This window comes from Peromyscus maniculatus, chromosome 16 (assembly GCF_049852395.1).
Source record: "Peromyscus maniculatus bairdii isolate BWxNUB_F1_BW_parent chromosome 16, HU_Pman_BW_mat_3.1, whole genome shotgun sequence".
NCBI lineage: Eukaryota > Metazoa > Chordata > Mammalia > Rodentia > Cricetidae > Peromyscus > Peromyscus maniculatus.
This window is the reverse complement of record NC_134867.1, coordinates 38,669,671-38,687,495: the sequence shown is the minus strand read 5'-3', so window position 1 is coordinate 38,687,495 and position 17,825 is coordinate 38,669,671. Positions and strand designations below refer to the sequence as shown.

The following is a 17,825-nucleotide window of genomic DNA, read 5'->3' as shown; positions in this document are numbered from 1 at the left end:
TTTATTTTGTATATGCTGCATATGTTATAATATATGTGTGTGTGTTTATATTAATTTTATTACATAATTCCCTTGGATTTTCTCAAGCTCACTACCTCCCAGCACATACAGGCATACAAAAGGGGTAAATATCTACTGAATGATTTACTAAAAAGAGTGGAAATTGATTGAGATAAACTTAAACGTTGAGAAAATGGCATAAAACAAGTTACAATGTAAATACCTCACTATTTGTGCTGGTGAATTCAGGAACATTCAACTTTTGTAATGGTCCATTAAACTATATGTTAATTTTCAGTTATTCTTTTGGTCTCGAGTACTTTCAATTCTTCTAGAATGTTTTTGTGACTGTTTTGAGCCATATAAAAATGAAGCCTTTGTATTAGAGCTCTACATTATACAATTCATAATCATAATGACATGCTCAATATGGAGTTCTTAGCCTGAGCTCTTTACTTGGCTAAGCAACATGCTAGTATAAACTATACTGTCTAGAGAATAGTAAAAGAATTTTTAAAAGTGTGATTTGGGAGCTGGGGAACTCCTTAAAGTCACTGACTGCTTTGGGAGATAATCAAAGGCCTCTGCAGAGTGTGGAGAACTAATACTAAAGCCTGGATGTTTTTACTCAGCTTGAAACTGTTCTTTCCCCTCCGCACAGCATCCGTCCCTACGCTTGTATACTCATGGCCGCTCCAGCCTTCCCAAAGCTGTAGGGAGATACACTGCGCTTTGCCCTATGTGCTTCCTTGTTGATGCATCTTGAACATGCCTCAGTCCAGATTGTGTCTCTGCCGCTAAAACTTCTTCAACCCAACACTGATGTTTTCTGTCTGCCAACTGATAGATCACACTCTTCATTTGTTATTTTGTCAAACGTATATGCACTTAATGCATTATTCCCTTGAGATCTCTGCTGCCTCTGCCTTCCTGGCAACCTCCTTGGGTGCTTGTTTATCCTGTTCCTTCAGTTTTGGTCCCCACCTCTTTACTGTAATCCAATCCACAGTTTCTTCTGTAATTCACTCTACTTAAACCCACTTTTGTTCTTCGTATTTGTGAATACAATTACTCACTGGACATTTCAGCTTGGAGTATCCTGCCAAATCTCTTACCTCTCCTCCAGTCTCTTAGTTTTCCTCAGATTGTCTGCCCAGGCTCATGGGTTTATAACTATAAGTAACACGTAGCAGGTTTGTCTCACATTAATTGAGATGAAATATGATTAAAAACTCATGGTCTCACCAGTCACACTGAAGGACTTCACAGTCTCATGTGACAGCACAAGTGTCGGGCGTCCCCATCATCATAGGTCCTCGGGCCAGTTCTACACTGGGTCTTCCTTGGCTCTTTTTCCTTTCGTTGAAGTTGCATTGGCCAGTAGCAGTTACTAAGTGCCCCACACTCAGTGCCTGGACTTCCGGTTCTAGTCTCCTGCAGACTCCGTCAACTGCCACCCAAACACCAACTTTCTACCCCAAGTCACAAATTCACAACAAACGCCATGCTAACAAGGACATTTCCTAGTCAGTCATGTGTAGGAAAAGAAAGCTTAATTTAACTGCTGAGATTTTAAGGTTTTTTTCTAAGGGTTTCCATTTATCTGCTTATCTTGTTTTGTTTAATTGGCTTTCTAAATAGCCCTTTCAAAGAAGGTGGACTAAAATACTGAAAAATAAAGTGGATGGTTTGAATTAACATATCTTAAAATGATTTTGTGTATACCATTTTATTCACTGAAAGTATTGATGTAGTTCTGTAGTTCTAGACACTAGGGAGGCTGAGGCAGGGGATTCTCAAGCTCAAAACCTGCTTGAGTTCCAGATTTCAAGACCAGCCTGGCTAGTTTATTTTCAAACTGGAAAGGGAAAGGATGGGTAGGGCATATCTTAGTAGTGGAGCGCTTGCGGGGCACACGCAAGGCCTCGGTAGGCTTCATCTTCACCACTGCTAGAGAAAAAATAACTGTCAGGAAGCAGAAAGTGTTTGTGTTGAGTAATGTGATCATAATTGTTTCAGTCACATGTTTGCTGATGACCTTTTCTGTAAAGTGACATCTGCTTCAGTGATGTAAATGCTTTAGTACAGCTGTAGTACATCTGCCTAGTTGTACAACTGAAAAGAACGCTGTTAGGAAATGTCTTCAAAGTCATTTTTCAAAGTGACCTAAAAGTGCCTCCTGCTAGCTTGATCTTTTCCTTTATAAATCTAAAGAATTCCAGTCTGTTTTAGTCTTTTAAAACCGAGCTTCTGACTCTGACTTTGTGATTGCTTTATTGGATGTGTGTGTTCTCAGGAAAGATAACATTTTACACAAATTCTTATTTTAAGCTCCTGGGAGCCAATGGAAACGCAAACATCAATTCAAAACTTCGTCTTCAGCTCTACTACCCACCTACTAAGCCTCGATCCCAGACAAATGTTGTGGAGATTTTTGAATGGTGGTCCAAGTGTCCAAGAAATCGTTATCCATCAACATTGTACGTAACCGTACGGGGACTGAAAGTTCCAGACTGTGTAAGTTAATAGTATATATAAATGTATTTCTTCTGTTATTAAAATTAAGGTTGAACTAAGGTATTTTCCATATTTAAAATCTAAGCTCTCAGAATTATTTTTAACAGATTTTTGTAACAGAAAGATGCCTGCAGAAAGACTATGCATTAAGTCTATAACAACTGAATGAAGCTTAGATGAACTTTAAGTTTTAAGAAGTAGACTTCACTGTTAAAACTGTTTTGGCATAATTTTGTATTTTTAGTTAAAAATAAATGGATGAAAAGTGGGTACTGGGAAACATTTTCTTCTAAAGGGTAGTAAATAAACTGTTTTAGGCTTTGCGGCCAGGCATCACAACTACTCAACCTTGTAGTATGATAGTAACTGTAGCGACATGTAGACAATAAAGAACACCTTAGTGAGATCCAGGACATCTTTATTTACATTAACTAGTAGTAAGCCAAAGCAGACATGGCCTCTACTTGCAGATCTTCATTTACATATTTTACACTAGAGACATTCAAATAACCAGCAAATAACATTTCTACTGCTATTGTCTACAGATGAACATTTTTAATGTTCTCCTTCTAAACGATCCTAAGATTGAAAAGCTTATGCTGTTGTCTATTTTTTATATTAATCTTTCAGGTGAGTTGTATGTTCTATAGCTGATTTTATATGCTCTGAGCACAGAATTGACTTGCATTGGTCTAAATAAAATCCATCAGAGGGTAGATTTTTTTTTAATTTCAGATTTTTTTATGATATCAGTTTTGTGATTGCTTTTAAGCCAGCAATATCATGTTATATCAGAGGCATGGCATTAGGTGGGTGTTTATGAAGAAGCAGACACAAGGGGACAGGGCTATAAAATGATGTTTTATGCATCTGGATGTGGTACAAACCTGTAATCCCAGCACATAGGGGGTGGAATATGGAATGCAAAGCCCACTTCAAATACATAGCATGTTTGAGGTAGCCTGAGCTACATGAGACTCTATCTGAAAGACTAAAACAAATACTGTAATAAGAATAATGAAGTGAAGCCATTTTTACTATGGGACTCTACTAATTTTTATACAGACTTTCAAAGCTTTGTGGTTATAGGAGAATAGTTCAAATGGCTTTTATTTCACTTAGAGTAATATACAAATGAAAAAAATTTTTTTCTGGCTTGTGTTTCAAAAAGGGTTCCATACCATTTTCTCAGTATTTTAATTTTATGAAGTTTTGTTTGTTTGTTTTTATTCAAGACAGGGTTTCACTGTGTAGCCCTGGCTGTCCTGGAACTCACTCTGTAGACCAGGGTGACCTCAAACTCACAGAAATCCACCTGCCTCTGCCTCCCAAATGCTGAGATTAAAGGTGTGCGCCACCACATTGGGCTCTGTCTCAGTACTTTAAAAGCAATATATGTTAAGAATAAGAAACAGCTTGTTGACAGTCTTCATGACCTCCACAGGATCCTCCATGGAGGAAGGAGTGAACCAATTCCTAAAGCTTGACCTCCACAAGGGCACCATAGCTTGTGTGTGTTTGTACACGTTTAACATGTGAACATGATGTCCATTTTCTCATTTTCCCATACATGTTTAGATAAAGCCATCTTACCGCTCTATGATGGCTCTTCAGGAGGAAAAAGGTACACCAGTGTATTGTGAGCAGCACCGTGAGACAAGTTCAGTGGACACAGAACCTGGACTAGAGGACTCAAAGGAAGTGGTGAAGTGGAAGCGTCTGCCTGGTCAGGTGAGCCGTTTAAAGATGCTTGCATGTGAGTTCAGAAAGGCCGCTGAAGGAAGGAAAGGTGTACTTGGCTTAAACTTCCTTCTGCCATTGGGCTTGGCTTGACTGTCTGAATGATCTTTACCAGCTATATGTGGTTAAGATTTACTGTCAGCCGATAATAACTCTTCATGGGGCTATTGTGATGGGTCTGTCTAAGGACATTTGCAGTGAGGTACAGCGTTCATGATAGACAGGAAGGACACAGTGTATACTGACTTCATCCTCTTGAGTAACTCAGAAACTAGGCCTTCTCATCTTTACACTCAAAGGAAGCGCTTTACAGCTTGGTGTATTGGAATTGGCTGGCAGCACTGCTTTTAATGCCTGGTGCCACTATTAGTGAACATAATGATCACTTGAACACAAGCCCCACAATATCATGATAGTCAGTCTGACAGCTAGTCAACCGCTAAGTCCTAATGGCCAGTAAAATATATAACTCTGATATAATGAGCAAAGAGAGAATTCATATCCAGGGTAATGTGTGGGATGGCAGAATTCCAGCACACTGTTTTGAATGGGACACGTTTAAACTTATAAATCACTTGTTCTGGAGTTCCCCACATACTATTTTCAGAGCGCAGTGACCACGAATACCTGAAGGTTCAGAAAGCAGAAGCACAGGTGAGTCAGAGGCAGCGGCAGTGGAGGGTATTCTAGGAGAGGCAGACCGAGAGGGGCCATCCGTAAATCCTGTATTTAAGCCAGGATGTCTGTGGCGTTTGTAGTTTTCAGATGTTTCTGACCTTAGGAAAAGTGACTGCTGTCATGGAATAAGGTGAAAAACATTCTTTCTGTGTCTACATAGAAGCAATAATTTAGCAATGATAGTGCTGGTTCACTAGATACTTATTTTTTCTTTGTGTTTTAGATTAATTAAGTGCTAATTAGACAAATTAATTTTACGGAAAACCAATTCTGTACTCAAAGATTTATATTTTTTCATAGTTTTTCATCATTTTATGTACACATGTTTCTTTTCCTATGTGTTTTAGTAAAAGAATTTTAGGGGGAAAGTATGGTAATGGAAATTATCAGGTCATTTTATTTTAATATTCCCTAATTTATATAGTTTTAATATATTCTTTTTAGGCTTGTCGTATCCCAAACAAGCACCTCTTCTCACTAAATGCTGGAGAACGAGGGTGTTTCTGTCTTGATTTCTCCCACAATGGAAGGATATTGGCAACAGCCTGTGCCAGCCGAGATGGATATCCAATCATACGTGAGAATAATGCTACCTATTTAACCTGACTGTATTGGGTGTGGTCAATACTGGCTTTTTAGATTAACTGAAAATCTTAATTTAAGAAATCCCTAATAAATTAATCAGATTTCTTCAAATAAAGGGGTAGTTATTGTATAATATCTATTCAGAATGAGACTGATCGAATAAAAGATGTTATTTTTTAACACACAGGTGGATTTTTGTAAACATTACCTATTTTAAATATACACATTTAGTACAAGAAGGAATAATAAATCTCATGGGAAACTTTCAGTCCAATGTGATTTTGGTTGATAGTTGTAATGATCTGAATCACGAAAATGCAGCTATTTGTCTGTCATGTGCTGAATTGGATTGGTCACCCTGCAGTACCTCAAAGAAAGCTCCCGTGTGATAGGAAGTCAGCAGAAAGGCCATGACAGTTTTTCTGTAGCTTTGGGAGATTTGAAAAGCAGGACTATGCTATTATGGATTAGTAATGTTTTATCTCAGTAATGACGTTAACTATCCTTGACTAGAAGAAGCCAGCTCTTCATGGGCATCTGTCCTGATTATTAGGCCACATTGGACTTAACCTAGTTTCACACAGTTCGTGGTATTCATGAGATACATGTTCCAACATATTAATAGTCATTATTCTCTTTTGCATAATGAAAGGATTACTCATGATTTGTATGCTTTAGGTTTTTCTGTTAAATGTTTTTCTGTGCTTAAATAATTATAGATTTATCTATTTATTATTTAAATCTCAAAAATCTAAGAATCATGTCTCTGGCTTTGCACTGTTTGGTTATAGTATGTCTGACTGAGAATTCACCGGGCTTACTCAATGCAGATTAATGTCTTTCATAAAGTTTGGAAGTATTCATTCATTATTCCCCCCTTTCTCTTTCGTCCCCGAGGACTGCACTGTCCCTGTCTCTGTAGACTTAGTGTTAGCCATCGGATCTCCGACACTTACTCACTCTTCTTCATCCTCTTTCTGTCCTTAAACTGGACAGGCTCAGTTGACCTGTCATCAAGTTCCTGACTCCTCTGTCAGTTCAGGTCTGTGTGGAGCCGTTCTCCTCATTCTTTACTTCAGTGATATTTGATAATGATAGGTTTAAAGATCTTGCTAAGCCCAGATCTGATCTGCTAACTGTGTGTTCTTCCTATGTGTAGCTATATTTTCCTGTGTGTTTGCCTTTTGTTATGTTGAAAACGGGGTATCTGAGTAATGTAGTGCAGTAGATCTCTCTTTCCGTTAATCTCCCATCAGCCACCTAAGATTTGTTATAGCCTCTGGTTGTGCAGTGAGTGAGTCTCCTGGATGAATTCTGCAAATAGTTTATTCCCTGCTGTGTCATCAACCCTTTGCAGACTGTACCCAGTCAGCTAGTTGGTGCTGCTACTTGGCATGGGTCTGAGCTGCTCTTCGCCAGGGAGCGCAGTTCTGGGATATTCTTCCAGTGCTTCAGCACACAGTTGAAAAGTCCCTGAGCCTTACTTCCTGTTTGCGCTGAGCTGCTTCCGGTCACCCACACACGATAAAGCCTCCCAGGTTTTTCTGGGTTATGCACATAGCCTTTACATCCATGTGTGGGGAACCTAGATTCTCAGCAATATTGTGAAGCTGTCCACAGTTCTCCATAGCCATCCCATTCCAGCTTCTGCTTGTTTTGAGATTTTGTGTTCTTTAGTGAGCTGCTGCTTATCCCCAGCTGGTAGCCCTCTTAAACAACCATGGCACTAATGGGGCCACAGATTGTTTCAATGTGCACACTAGAGTCAGGTGTTTATAGGAAGCCTGGACAGAGCCATGTTAAATAAGCCTTGGATCCTATTTGGGATATGACAGGTCATCAAATAGGAAGAAGGCTTTGGAATTGGAGTTTTTAGGGCGCTTCAGACCTCTTCTGCATTATTGAGTGGCTTTTAGGCTTCTGGTGTTCATTGTTTTTTAAGGTTGCTTTAGCATAAAGGAAAGAGGAACTAGATAGTTGTGACAACACAGAGCTCAGTGTTCTTACTGAGGTTCAACCGTTTTCTCAGATAAGTGCTCCTCCAGCTCTCCCAAGCCTTGCAGGGTTAATTCTGAGTTCTGTAACACCTTTTGAGAACTCTTGCCAGTCTTCTCCCTTTTACAGATTTCCCTAAGTCCTGATCTTGCTCCCTCGGTTCTGAACTGGTTAGTAGTCTGAAGGGTGTTGATTTCACCACTAGGTGGCAGTAGAGGCTTGGACACTATTCTGTATTAAGCACTCAGTTTCAGTTTCTTGAGTATCAGCCCTAATAAAAAATGCCTTGCTTTGTCTGTTCACCTCATTCGCTGCTAATTCCATTATTCTCTCTATTGTTTTAATATTAGAATTTCTTTCTGACAATTCAGTAGTTTACATTTCTCATTACATCCAAAATTTTTGGAATTTCATTGATTTTTGAGAAAAGTAATACCTTATTCATGAAACCCTAAGTTGTAAAGTATTTAAAGTGAATTGCAACATAAATGTTATTTACTTTTTACTAATACATTGATTATCAAAAGTTCTTTGGGGGTTCTAGCAATATGAGTAATTGATAACATATTAAAGAATATTGTCAAAATTTAACTTACATAAAATTTCTTGTAAACTCTTGGGATTAAAGCAGTTATCAAAATTTAGCATATACAAAATTTTATATAAACTCTTGGGATCATATGAAAACAGTTCTTGAGTATATTTTGAGATTGTGTTAATATTACAAATATTTTTGACTTTAATTTTACAAATAGTGCTTAACTTTTTCTAAATTGTCTTAAATTGTGTATTTATATTTTTGTTGAATTAAAGATCTCCTAGACATTTAACTTCTAAATATTTTTATTAGTCTATGAAATTCCTTCCGGACGTTTCATGAGGGAACTGTGTGGCCATCTCAATATCATTTACGATCTGGACTGGTCGAAAGATGATCGCTTTCTCGTCACTTCGTCATCTGATGGCACGGCCAGGTTAGTAAACATGACAGAAGCACTTGCTGTGTGTGGTGTTTGCCATCCAGGAGAGCTAAGAGAATGTCAAGAGACGGCTGTGCCTCTGACCGTCATAGCTGAGCATCATGCATACCAACCGATTAAACAGCAGGAAACCTGACAGCCGTTCTCTCGACTGTCTTTTATTTAATGTGTATCATGTCTGGCCCTTGCTGTTTTTAAATGATTATGTGTAAACTGCTAATTAACATCTTGCAAGAAGTGTTTGAGATTTGTCCTATCCTGTAACTGAGGATTCTGTCTTCCTTGTAGGGTAGGAGTAGGGGCTTGGATCCATTGGTGTTCAGTAGGTAGGCTTAAACCAAGGAAATGACTCAGTTAAGCACCTCACAGCTTTATGGGTTGTTAAATATTTGCATTTCATGAAGTCAGTCTTAAGTTATCCCCTTTCAATTTAACATGTATCACAATACAACACTTTACCTGTTGTCAGTTCTTTAAATTCTTTGTGCAGCCTCACTTGTAGCCCAGGCTGACCTCAAATGGGCAATCTTTCTTTCTCTGCCTCCTCCGTGCAGGGATTACAGGCATGGCTATCATGCCTGACGCAATAAAATATTTTAAAAGCCAATTTTTAAACTTTATTTCTATCTTATAGCTGCTTGTTTAACCTTGTCTATTCATGATCTGAAAATACAAGTTTTCCAAGATTCTTTATCTGTGTACTTTAAGTTAGGTGGACACACATTCTCCACAGCCTGGGGAACTGTTACTGCAATCATTTTGAGACCCACGCTAACTTCATTCTCTTCTACTTTCTCTGCCTCCTGTTCTTGCTTAATAAGCCACGTGATTTCTAGTGCCCAGGCTCCTTCTCCTGTTGATCTTAATCACCTTCCCTTTCTGTGTAAAATGACTGTTGATCATTGTGTCACCATTGTTTAGTTTATATTTAAGAAAGAAGAGTGGTAACTAATGACAATTTGCTTCCCTCTATGAATCTGGGGAACTTATTACTCCTTTAACTGTGCTGAAGGTATTGGCTGGCTCCCTCTTTTAGCACAGCCCTTCTCTCTGAAGGTGGTAATAATAGAGAGAAGGTCTGAGTTTGCTGAGACGTGACAGAGGGTTTGAGTCATAAGTCACCTGAGCCCTCATCCCTGCTGAGTCACCGTTCAGGCTTTCGGTTCCTTTTTCTCATCCCCCGGCAGCAGGTCCAGACATCAGACGCATCAGTTTCCCTGTCTTCCATCTTTCCTTGCCGACTTCAGTTTCTGATGACATTTCACTGGATGTGTGGATTGTCTCCATAGTGTCTGGAAATGGACCCATCTCTCTTAATGAGGCAGTATGGGTGTGGACTCCTTAATCCGTTAAGATCCAACCCAGGGTGCTGGTGCAGGCTGAAAACCCAAGATATGTGGGACTCGCATAGTGGAAGGACACCGCCAACACGTGCAGATTGTCCCCTTCCCTCCACATGTGTGCAGTGGCACATGCATAGCCCCCCCCCCCCACACACACACACATGCACACGCAATGTAATTTTAAAACTTTTAAACCAACTAAGATTTCACCATGGTATCCTTATATAAGAGATCCTTCCTTAAGTTTTCCTCTAAGCAACTTTAAAATTGACATGAGTTTGAACTCTCTAGATCATAAAGAGGTTTGTGGAAGCGGAGTGGAGAGAAAAGCCTTCTAGCCAGGACTAAACTGGCAAAGGGCCTTTGAAAGAGGCAGGAAAGCGTCACTAATGACGACGTGCCAGCCGAAGGAAGTTAGCGGGTTGGCAGTGCTCACCCGGGGCAGAGGTGGATTTGCTGCCTCTGACTCCTGTGCTGTTCTCCTGAAATCACGCTCAGTGTTCTCACTGGTTCTTCTCAGGGGACTGTTTGGACCTGCGCACTCCTTGCCAGGTGGCTGTGGCTTATTTTCTCCTGTACTCGCTTCCAGAATAATCTGTGTTTCTCAAGTCAGCAGCTTCTGATACAAACAGAAAGACAAAACCACGTGTAAGAGCTCTGCACTAGACTCGTGTATGCCAGTCACGTCCATTTCACACACGTGTGAGAGCTCCGCACTAGACTCCTGTGTGCCAGTCACGTCCATTTCACACACGTGTGAGAGCTCTGCACTAGACTCCTGTGTCCTCAGTCACGTCCATTTCACACACGTGTGAGAGCTGTGCACTAGACCCGTGTGTCTCAGTCACGTCCATTTCACACACGTGTGAGAGCTCTGTACTAGGTCCCTGTGTCCTCAGTCACGTCCATTTCACACACGTGTGAGAGCTGTGCACTAGACTCCTGTGTCCCAGTCACGTCCATTTCACACATGTGTGAGAGCTCTGCACTAGACTCCTGTGTCCTCAGTCACGTCCATTTCACACACGTGTGAGAGCTCTGCACTAGACTCCTGTGTCCCAGTCACGTCCATTTCACACACGTGTGAGAGCTCTGCACTAGACTCCTGTGTCCTCAGTCACGTCCATTTCACACACGTGTGAGAGCTGTGCACTAGACCCGTGTGTCTCAGTCACGTCCATTTCACACACGTGTGAGAGCTCTGCACTAGGTCCCTGTGTCCCCAGTCACGTCCATTTCACACACGTGTGAGAGCTGTGCACTAGACCCGTGTGTCCTCAGTCATGTCCATTTCACACACGTGTGATAGCTCTGTACTAGGTCCCTGTGTCCCCAGTCCCGTCCCATTTCACACATACTGTTGTAAGTTTATTTTTAGTATGTGCTTTTTCTTTCCTGTCTAAAGATACTTTTTGCATTTTAATCTACTCTTTAATAATTTATATTTCCTTGTTCTTTATGAATCATTAATACATTTACATAATACATCTTACAAACCATTAATATATTTCTTTTGATGTTGGAATCTACCCTGACATAAAAAATGGACTAACAAGTTCAATTTTTTCACACAAAAAAGCTTCATTTTAAAAAAAATGTATATATAGTATTGAGTTATTTTGAATGTCTTCATTTCATTCTGTTAGGTATAGTAGGTAAAATATAACACTGAGCTTTATTAGCAATCAGCTGAGGAGTTTACCTGTTAGCTGTCATAATATTTTCTTCAAATTAGCCATTTTTTTGTGTGTGTCAATTCTATCTCGAGTAACATATGTTCATTGAAATTTGCTTTTTTCAAAAAAATATTTTGGCAATGACATGTGTGCTTTATTTTCACTTGAGAACATTCTTTCATCCCTTCACTATTAGTTTGTTCTTTTAGTACTTAGCATATATTTTAATCAGCTGCTGAGAAAACTCAAAATGTCTCTATAGAATAGCTGACTGTAGTTTTTTCTTTATTTGTAATTTTGTACATATGTCTTAGGCAGCAAATTAAAAATCAACTGTAAATCCTAATGCAAATATATTCTTTTTTATTCCAATAACTTAATCCATCATATAAAATACCCAGTGACTCAAACTCATAGCACCTCTCTACATTACTAGATTTCACCTGTTTTACACACGCACACACACATTTGGAAAAGAAATGGAGAGGTAAGCATAAAGTTAGTGCTTACTGGATGAGAGCTTGTTCTCTGTCAAAATACCATAACTGTTTCAATCAAATAGAGTAAGTCATGGAACAGTTGATAAATTGCTTACATACAACCACAAGGACCTGAGTTCACATCCCCAGGACCCATACGCCAAAGCCAGGCACAGAAGCACACATCTGTGATAATAGAAGACAGAAGGATCCCTGGAGTTGTCTGGACAGCCTGTCTAGCCAGTCAGTAAGCATCTGTCTCAAAAAGTAGAGTTGATGTTGGAGAGGATGTGGAGAGCTGGTGGCCACAGGATGCTATGATTCTATGATAAGGATCTGGAAAATTGACATGAGAGAAGATGCTCCCATGTTAGTCCGCCAGCTTGATGTCCACAAGAGTTTTGTCAACTCTATCTGTTTTGATGATGAAGGTTCTCACAGGAGTGGAACACTCCTCCACTGTTGGTGGGAATGTAAACTTGTACAACCACTGTGGAAATCAGTATGGCGGTTTCTCAGAAAATTAGGAATCGAACTACCTCAAGACCCAGCCATCCCACTCTTGGGCATATACCCAAGGAATGCTGATTCATACCATAAAGATACATGCTCAACTATGTTCATAGCAGCACTATATGTAATAGCCAGAACCTGGAAACAACCTAGATGCCCATCAACGGAAGAATGGATGAAAAAAATGTGGTACATATACACAATGGAGTACTACTCAGCAGAGAAAAACAATGAAAGCATGAAATTTGCAGGCAAATGGATGGAACTAGAAAAAATCATCCTGAGTGAGGTAACCCAAACCCAAAAAGACAGTTATGGTATGTACTCACTCATAAGTGGATTCTACATATAAAATAAAGAACAATCAGACCACAACCCATAGAACCATAGAGGCTATATATATAGCATGGAGGTCCCTAGGACGACTGTGGCTTATAATAAATTTCAGTTTTACTCAATTATTGAAAAAAAAATGAATGGAAACACATGAACTATGAACCTAAGGTTGAGGGGCCCCCAGCTGGATCAGGCCCTCTGAATGGGTGAGACAGTTGATTGGCTTGATCAGTTTGGGAGGCAACTAGGCAGTGGGACCGGGTCCTGTGCTCATTGCATGAGTTGGCTGTTTGAAACCTGGAGCTTATACAGGGGACACTTGGCTCAGTCTGGGAGGAAGGGACTGGACCTGCCTGGACTGAGTCTACCAGGTCAATCTCAGTCCTTGGGGGAGGACTTGTCCTGGAGGAGGTGGGAATGGAGGGTAGGCTAGGGGTAAGGGGAGGGGGTGGAAGGGGGGAGAATAGGGGAACCCATGGCTGATATGTAGAACTGAATGGTATTGTAAAATTATTTATATATATATAAAGCAGCTACAGAGAAAAAAAAGGAATTAAGTAGGTACTATCAGACAATGGTTTATTAATAAATTTAGTGATTTACTTTCTTTAAAAAAAAAAGTAGAGTTGAGAAGCAATTGAAGAAGACATCTCTGTCAAGCTGTGGACCTACCTGTATCACATGGGCGCGCACACATATATATTGAAAAATAAATAACTAATTATGATGTTTAAGATCTATATGTATGTTATTTAGACTTTGAAATACAAATTTAAGTTACTAGGCTCTGTAATTCTCTGGCCTCCACTAGGAATCATTTTCAGAAGCAGTACGTACGTACAACCTAATGGAAAAATCATTAAAAGTTTCTTCCTATCTTTTGAAATTATTTATTCATATATTTATATATGCATTTATTTAATTATTGTGTGTTTGAGTGTTTTGCCTGAGTGTGTATGTGCACCACATGCAGCAGGCCAGGTGCCTGCAGAGGTCAGAAGAGGATGTCTTAGATCCCCGGGAACTGGAATTACAGATGGTTATGAGCCGCCATATGGGCTCCGCGAACCTAACTTGGGTCTTCTGCAAGAGCAACCAGTACTCTTTTTTTTGGTGGGGGAGGGTGAGACAGGGTTTCTCTGTGTAGCTTTGCACCTTTCCTGGAACTCACTTTGTAGCTCAGGCTGGCCTTGAACTCACAGAGATCCACCTGTCTCTGCCTCTCGAGTGCTGGGATTAAAGGCATGCACCACCACCGCCCAGCTGCAACCAGTACTCTTAACCTCTGAGCTATCTCTTCAGTCCTCTTCCCTACTTTATAATGCATATTGTGTTAAACAATGTTTTACCAGCTGTTCAGTGTATATTTACACAATGTCAAAACTAGTTCTAAAAGCAGATTATGTCCAAGTGCAAATACATTTTTAATTTTCTAATATAGGTTGTAGTTATAGATAAAATATATTTCATGAGAAATGGCTTTGTAAAAAAAAGTGAGATAATCCAATATGTGATCATTATCATATTTCTGTTATAAATATTAATTTACATTAGCTTACCATTGTTTGGCATTTGCTTACCTAAGTTTTATTGGCTATGTTCTTCTAAAGACAGTTAAAGAAAGTTTTGAATTTCAGACAGTCTGTTGCTGTTTATCCTTCTCCAGGGTTTGGAAGAATGAAATAAACAGTACAAGTACATTCCGAGTCTTACCTCATCCTTCTTTCGTCTACACGGCCAAGTTCCATCCAGCTACACGAGAGCTGGTGGCCACAGGATGCTACGATTCCATGATAAGGATCTGGAAAATTGATATGAGAGAAGATGCTCCCGTGTTAGTCCGCCAGCTTGATGTCCACAAGAGTTTTGTCAACTCGATCTGTTTTGATGATGAAGGTTCGTCACAGAAAATGCTCTAAGTCACAGACAGTTACTTGAAGAGATTATTTTCTTTCACTAGTAATTGATGCTTGAGAGAGACTTGTGTTAACATTTGTGAATATTTACAGTTATGTTTAGTTTTAAGTAACAGGATAGGCATTGAAGATATTCTGTTTATAACTTTAAACTTATTAAGTTCCTAATATTTATATTCAGTTATCTTTTTTTTCTAAAAACCCTTCATGTACCACATTTCATAAATATATTTATTTGTGTTGGTGATTATTATTTTTAGTAATTACCTTTAGTTGTGTGGTACAAAGTAAAAGAGATAGGAGAAATCCCAAAAGTATGTTGTAAACATGTTAAATATATCAACAGGATTTTTTTAAAGAATGGAATTTACAAATAATTGAAAGTTCTCAGCATTTGAATAATATAAATGACATTTTAAAAATACAACATAGAGGTTTTTATTGAACTTATTGGAAAGAATAAAGAAATCCATCATCCCTTCAATTGTCATTTTTATATTATTTTAGAGATTATAATTATCTAAAACAATGTTCAGAGAAAAATAATAATACTGCAATATACGCAGTTCAACTTTAGAGATTCTAATAATTAAGGACAATTTTTATTTTTGCTTACATTCTAATACATAGCAGTATCCACCAGTTCAAGCTATTTTTAAAGTATTAAATTCACAGTGCTAATCAGCCATATTTGTTAGCAATGATGGAATGCATTCTTGCATGACCATGATGTTGAACCTGTTTTCTGAGTCCCATTCATTTTTAAAGACTGATGTTAACACTTATTTTTATGATTTTATTAATTCTCTGATCATTTTAAATGTAATGGTCACTAGGATCATGTTAACAGTGTATTAGTGTTAACATGTATTTTTCTAGGAATATAAAAGATTACATAGGCTAATAATGATAAATATGAATACACATTGGGCAATTCAAATAATTTAGAATATGAGTACATGAGTGCTATACATGTAGATTGCATTGCTTGTTTATTTTTGTATTTAGATTCAGATAAATGACAAAGAGAAATTTTCTTTAGATAATTGGGGTTATAGTGCATTTTACTTTTTAACTTTTAAACTGAAAAGCCTTTCATTGGCAATTCAGTGCTTTGACTACTGGTCTGGGGTCTGGCTTCCCCCAACTTCATACCGTTTTCTAACGTCTGCGATATTCTTAAGTGGGTAATCTGCTGTTGTTAATAGGTCATCACATGTATTCAGGAGACTGCATCGGGGTGATTGTTGTTTGGGACACTTACGTGAAAGTGAACGATTTGCAACACTCAGTGCGCCACTGGACCATCGATAAGGTACAGACCCACATTTCATACCTTGAGGTTCCATGAAGGAAATTGAGGCAAATCAGCCATGGATTGACTTAAACGGTAGTAACAATACTTAAACACCTTAAAACAGGTATCTTAAACCCAGACAGCTATTTCCCTTGAAAATCCACATGTTGGCATTATTTGAAATGGTCACAGCTAAAAAGGTAGGAAATGAGCCGCTGTGTCTTTCCAGTAGTGCGCATGGCTACTGGAGATTGACTCCAGACTCAGCTGTGCTCTGCCAGCAGTATGGGAAGTGCTGATGGACACTCACTCGTCTGCCTCTCAAGATGGAGTGGCCGTGTGCAGCCAGCCTCACATAGACTCCAAAACAAGGGTGTTTTAGTTTGACCATGGATACGGTACAGAAAAACTTAGAGGAAGGAAATCACTAGATGGCTCCAATCTGCCCCTCAGATTCGTACCCGACACTGGTCCCAGGGTTTGGATTTTGCCCTTTTCCATCTCTTCTGGTTGCTCAGCTCTCCTTCAGCTTCTCCATCTTGTGTTTGTTATAGTTTACTCACTAAATTTCCCATCTGTGGTGTCGGTATTTGGCTGTTTTCTGTAACATTAAGAAATGTTGGTAGATGTTAGAGCTGGACATAGCAGGGTTCAGCCCCTCATCTTGGGTGTGCCCGTCTGCCCCTGCTGGTGTTAGGCCCTCGGAAAGCCTCTAGGTGAGAAATCCAAAGCTCAAGGGAGAAGAAGGCTGATTCAGAATTCTGCCCCGGGGTAAGGGACTTTCCTTAGCCTCTTCGGACTTTAACCAAGGTTATCTGGGGAGTCAGCTCTGCTCAGCCTGGTACCAGCACTGCTGACACCTAAGTTATTTTGCATCTGCAGCTCTTTTTCTTCCTGTGGCAATACCAAGAAAGATCTTTGGTAATCACTTTTTTTAATTTTTGTTCTGTACATTGAAGGTTGTAGTACAGTTATGAGAGTACACATAGTTAGCAGAATTGTTACTATAGTGAATCAAATTAACATAACCATCATGTTCCATTGCCCTTTTGGTTGTTTTGTGACAAGAGAAACTAAAATCTGTATGTTTTGCATGGTTCAGTACAATATCATTGCAGGTAGACTTCGTAGTGCATACTAAATAACCAGAGTTGTTCACCGTCCAGTGTGTCCTCACCTAAAGCTTCCGGCTTCTCCATAACTCAGTTTCTTATGTATTTGACTTTTTTTTTTTTTTAGATTTGCCATATAATTGAGACTGCAGTATTTGCAATATTTTTCACATGGTGTCTGACTTACTTATCATGTCGTCCAGGCTCATCATTGTTGTGGCAAATGAAAATATTTTTTGTTTTGTGAGGATGAATAATACTGGAGAGGAGAGAAAATAGATGGGGGATGGATGGATGGATGGACGGATGGATTTCCTTAATCCTTAGTGATGTTGAACTTCTGTTCATGTATTTTCAGCCATTTTTGTGTCCTTCGTGGAGATATGTCTGTTTAATTTTGTTGTCCATTTTTCATCCAAGTTATTAGTTTTCCTGGTACTGAGTTTCTGTGTTAAAGGATTAATCTCTTCCCAGGTAGATGATTTACAAATTATTTTCCAAGTGTGTGTGCTGTAGTCCATTGTGCTGTCACTTACTCTGCAGTACACCTGCCTTTTGGTTTCGTGGAGTCCCGTTTACTTACACCTTTGTGGCCCATGTTTCGTATTGACCTCCCCCAACCCCTCCCCCACCGAATATGGCCACGGCCAATGCCCAG

The 17,825-nt window shown here is 39.3% G+C and overlaps 1 protein-coding gene and 1 long non-coding RNA gene across 5 annotated transcripts in view; one reads left to right on the top strand and one right to left on the bottom strand.

Moving 5' to 3' along the window:
• The window catches only part of Ahi1 (Abelson helper integration site 1), a 148,984-nt gene that overhangs the window by 28,416 nt on the left and 102,743 nt on the right, over positions 1 to 17,825 (top strand). For all 4 annotated transcript variants that reach the window (XM_042262218.2, XM_042262219.2, XM_015998668.3 and 1 more), the window contains exons 7-12: positions 2,332 to 2,517; positions 4,096 to 4,248; positions 5,380 to 5,512; positions 8,366 to 8,489; positions 14,509 to 14,738; positions 15,967 to 16,073. In XM_042262218.2, coding sequence (XP_042118152.1) covers positions 2,332 to 2,517; positions 4,096 to 4,248; positions 5,380 to 5,512; positions 8,366 to 8,489; positions 14,509 to 14,738; positions 15,967 to 16,073 — 933 coding nt within the window. The remainder of the gene's footprint in view (positions 1 to 2,331; positions 2,518 to 4,095; positions 4,249 to 5,379; positions 5,513 to 8,365; positions 8,490 to 14,508; positions 14,739 to 15,966; positions 16,074 to 17,825) is intronic.
• The window catches only part of LOC121823186 (uncharacterized), a 47,803-nt gene continuing 46,494 nt past the window's right edge, over positions 16,517 to 17,825 (bottom strand). The window contains exon 7 of the long non-coding RNA XR_013045055.1: positions 16,517 to 16,656. This is a non-coding gene — a long non-coding RNA (uncharacterized LOC121823186). The remainder of the gene's footprint in view (positions 16,657 to 17,825) is intronic.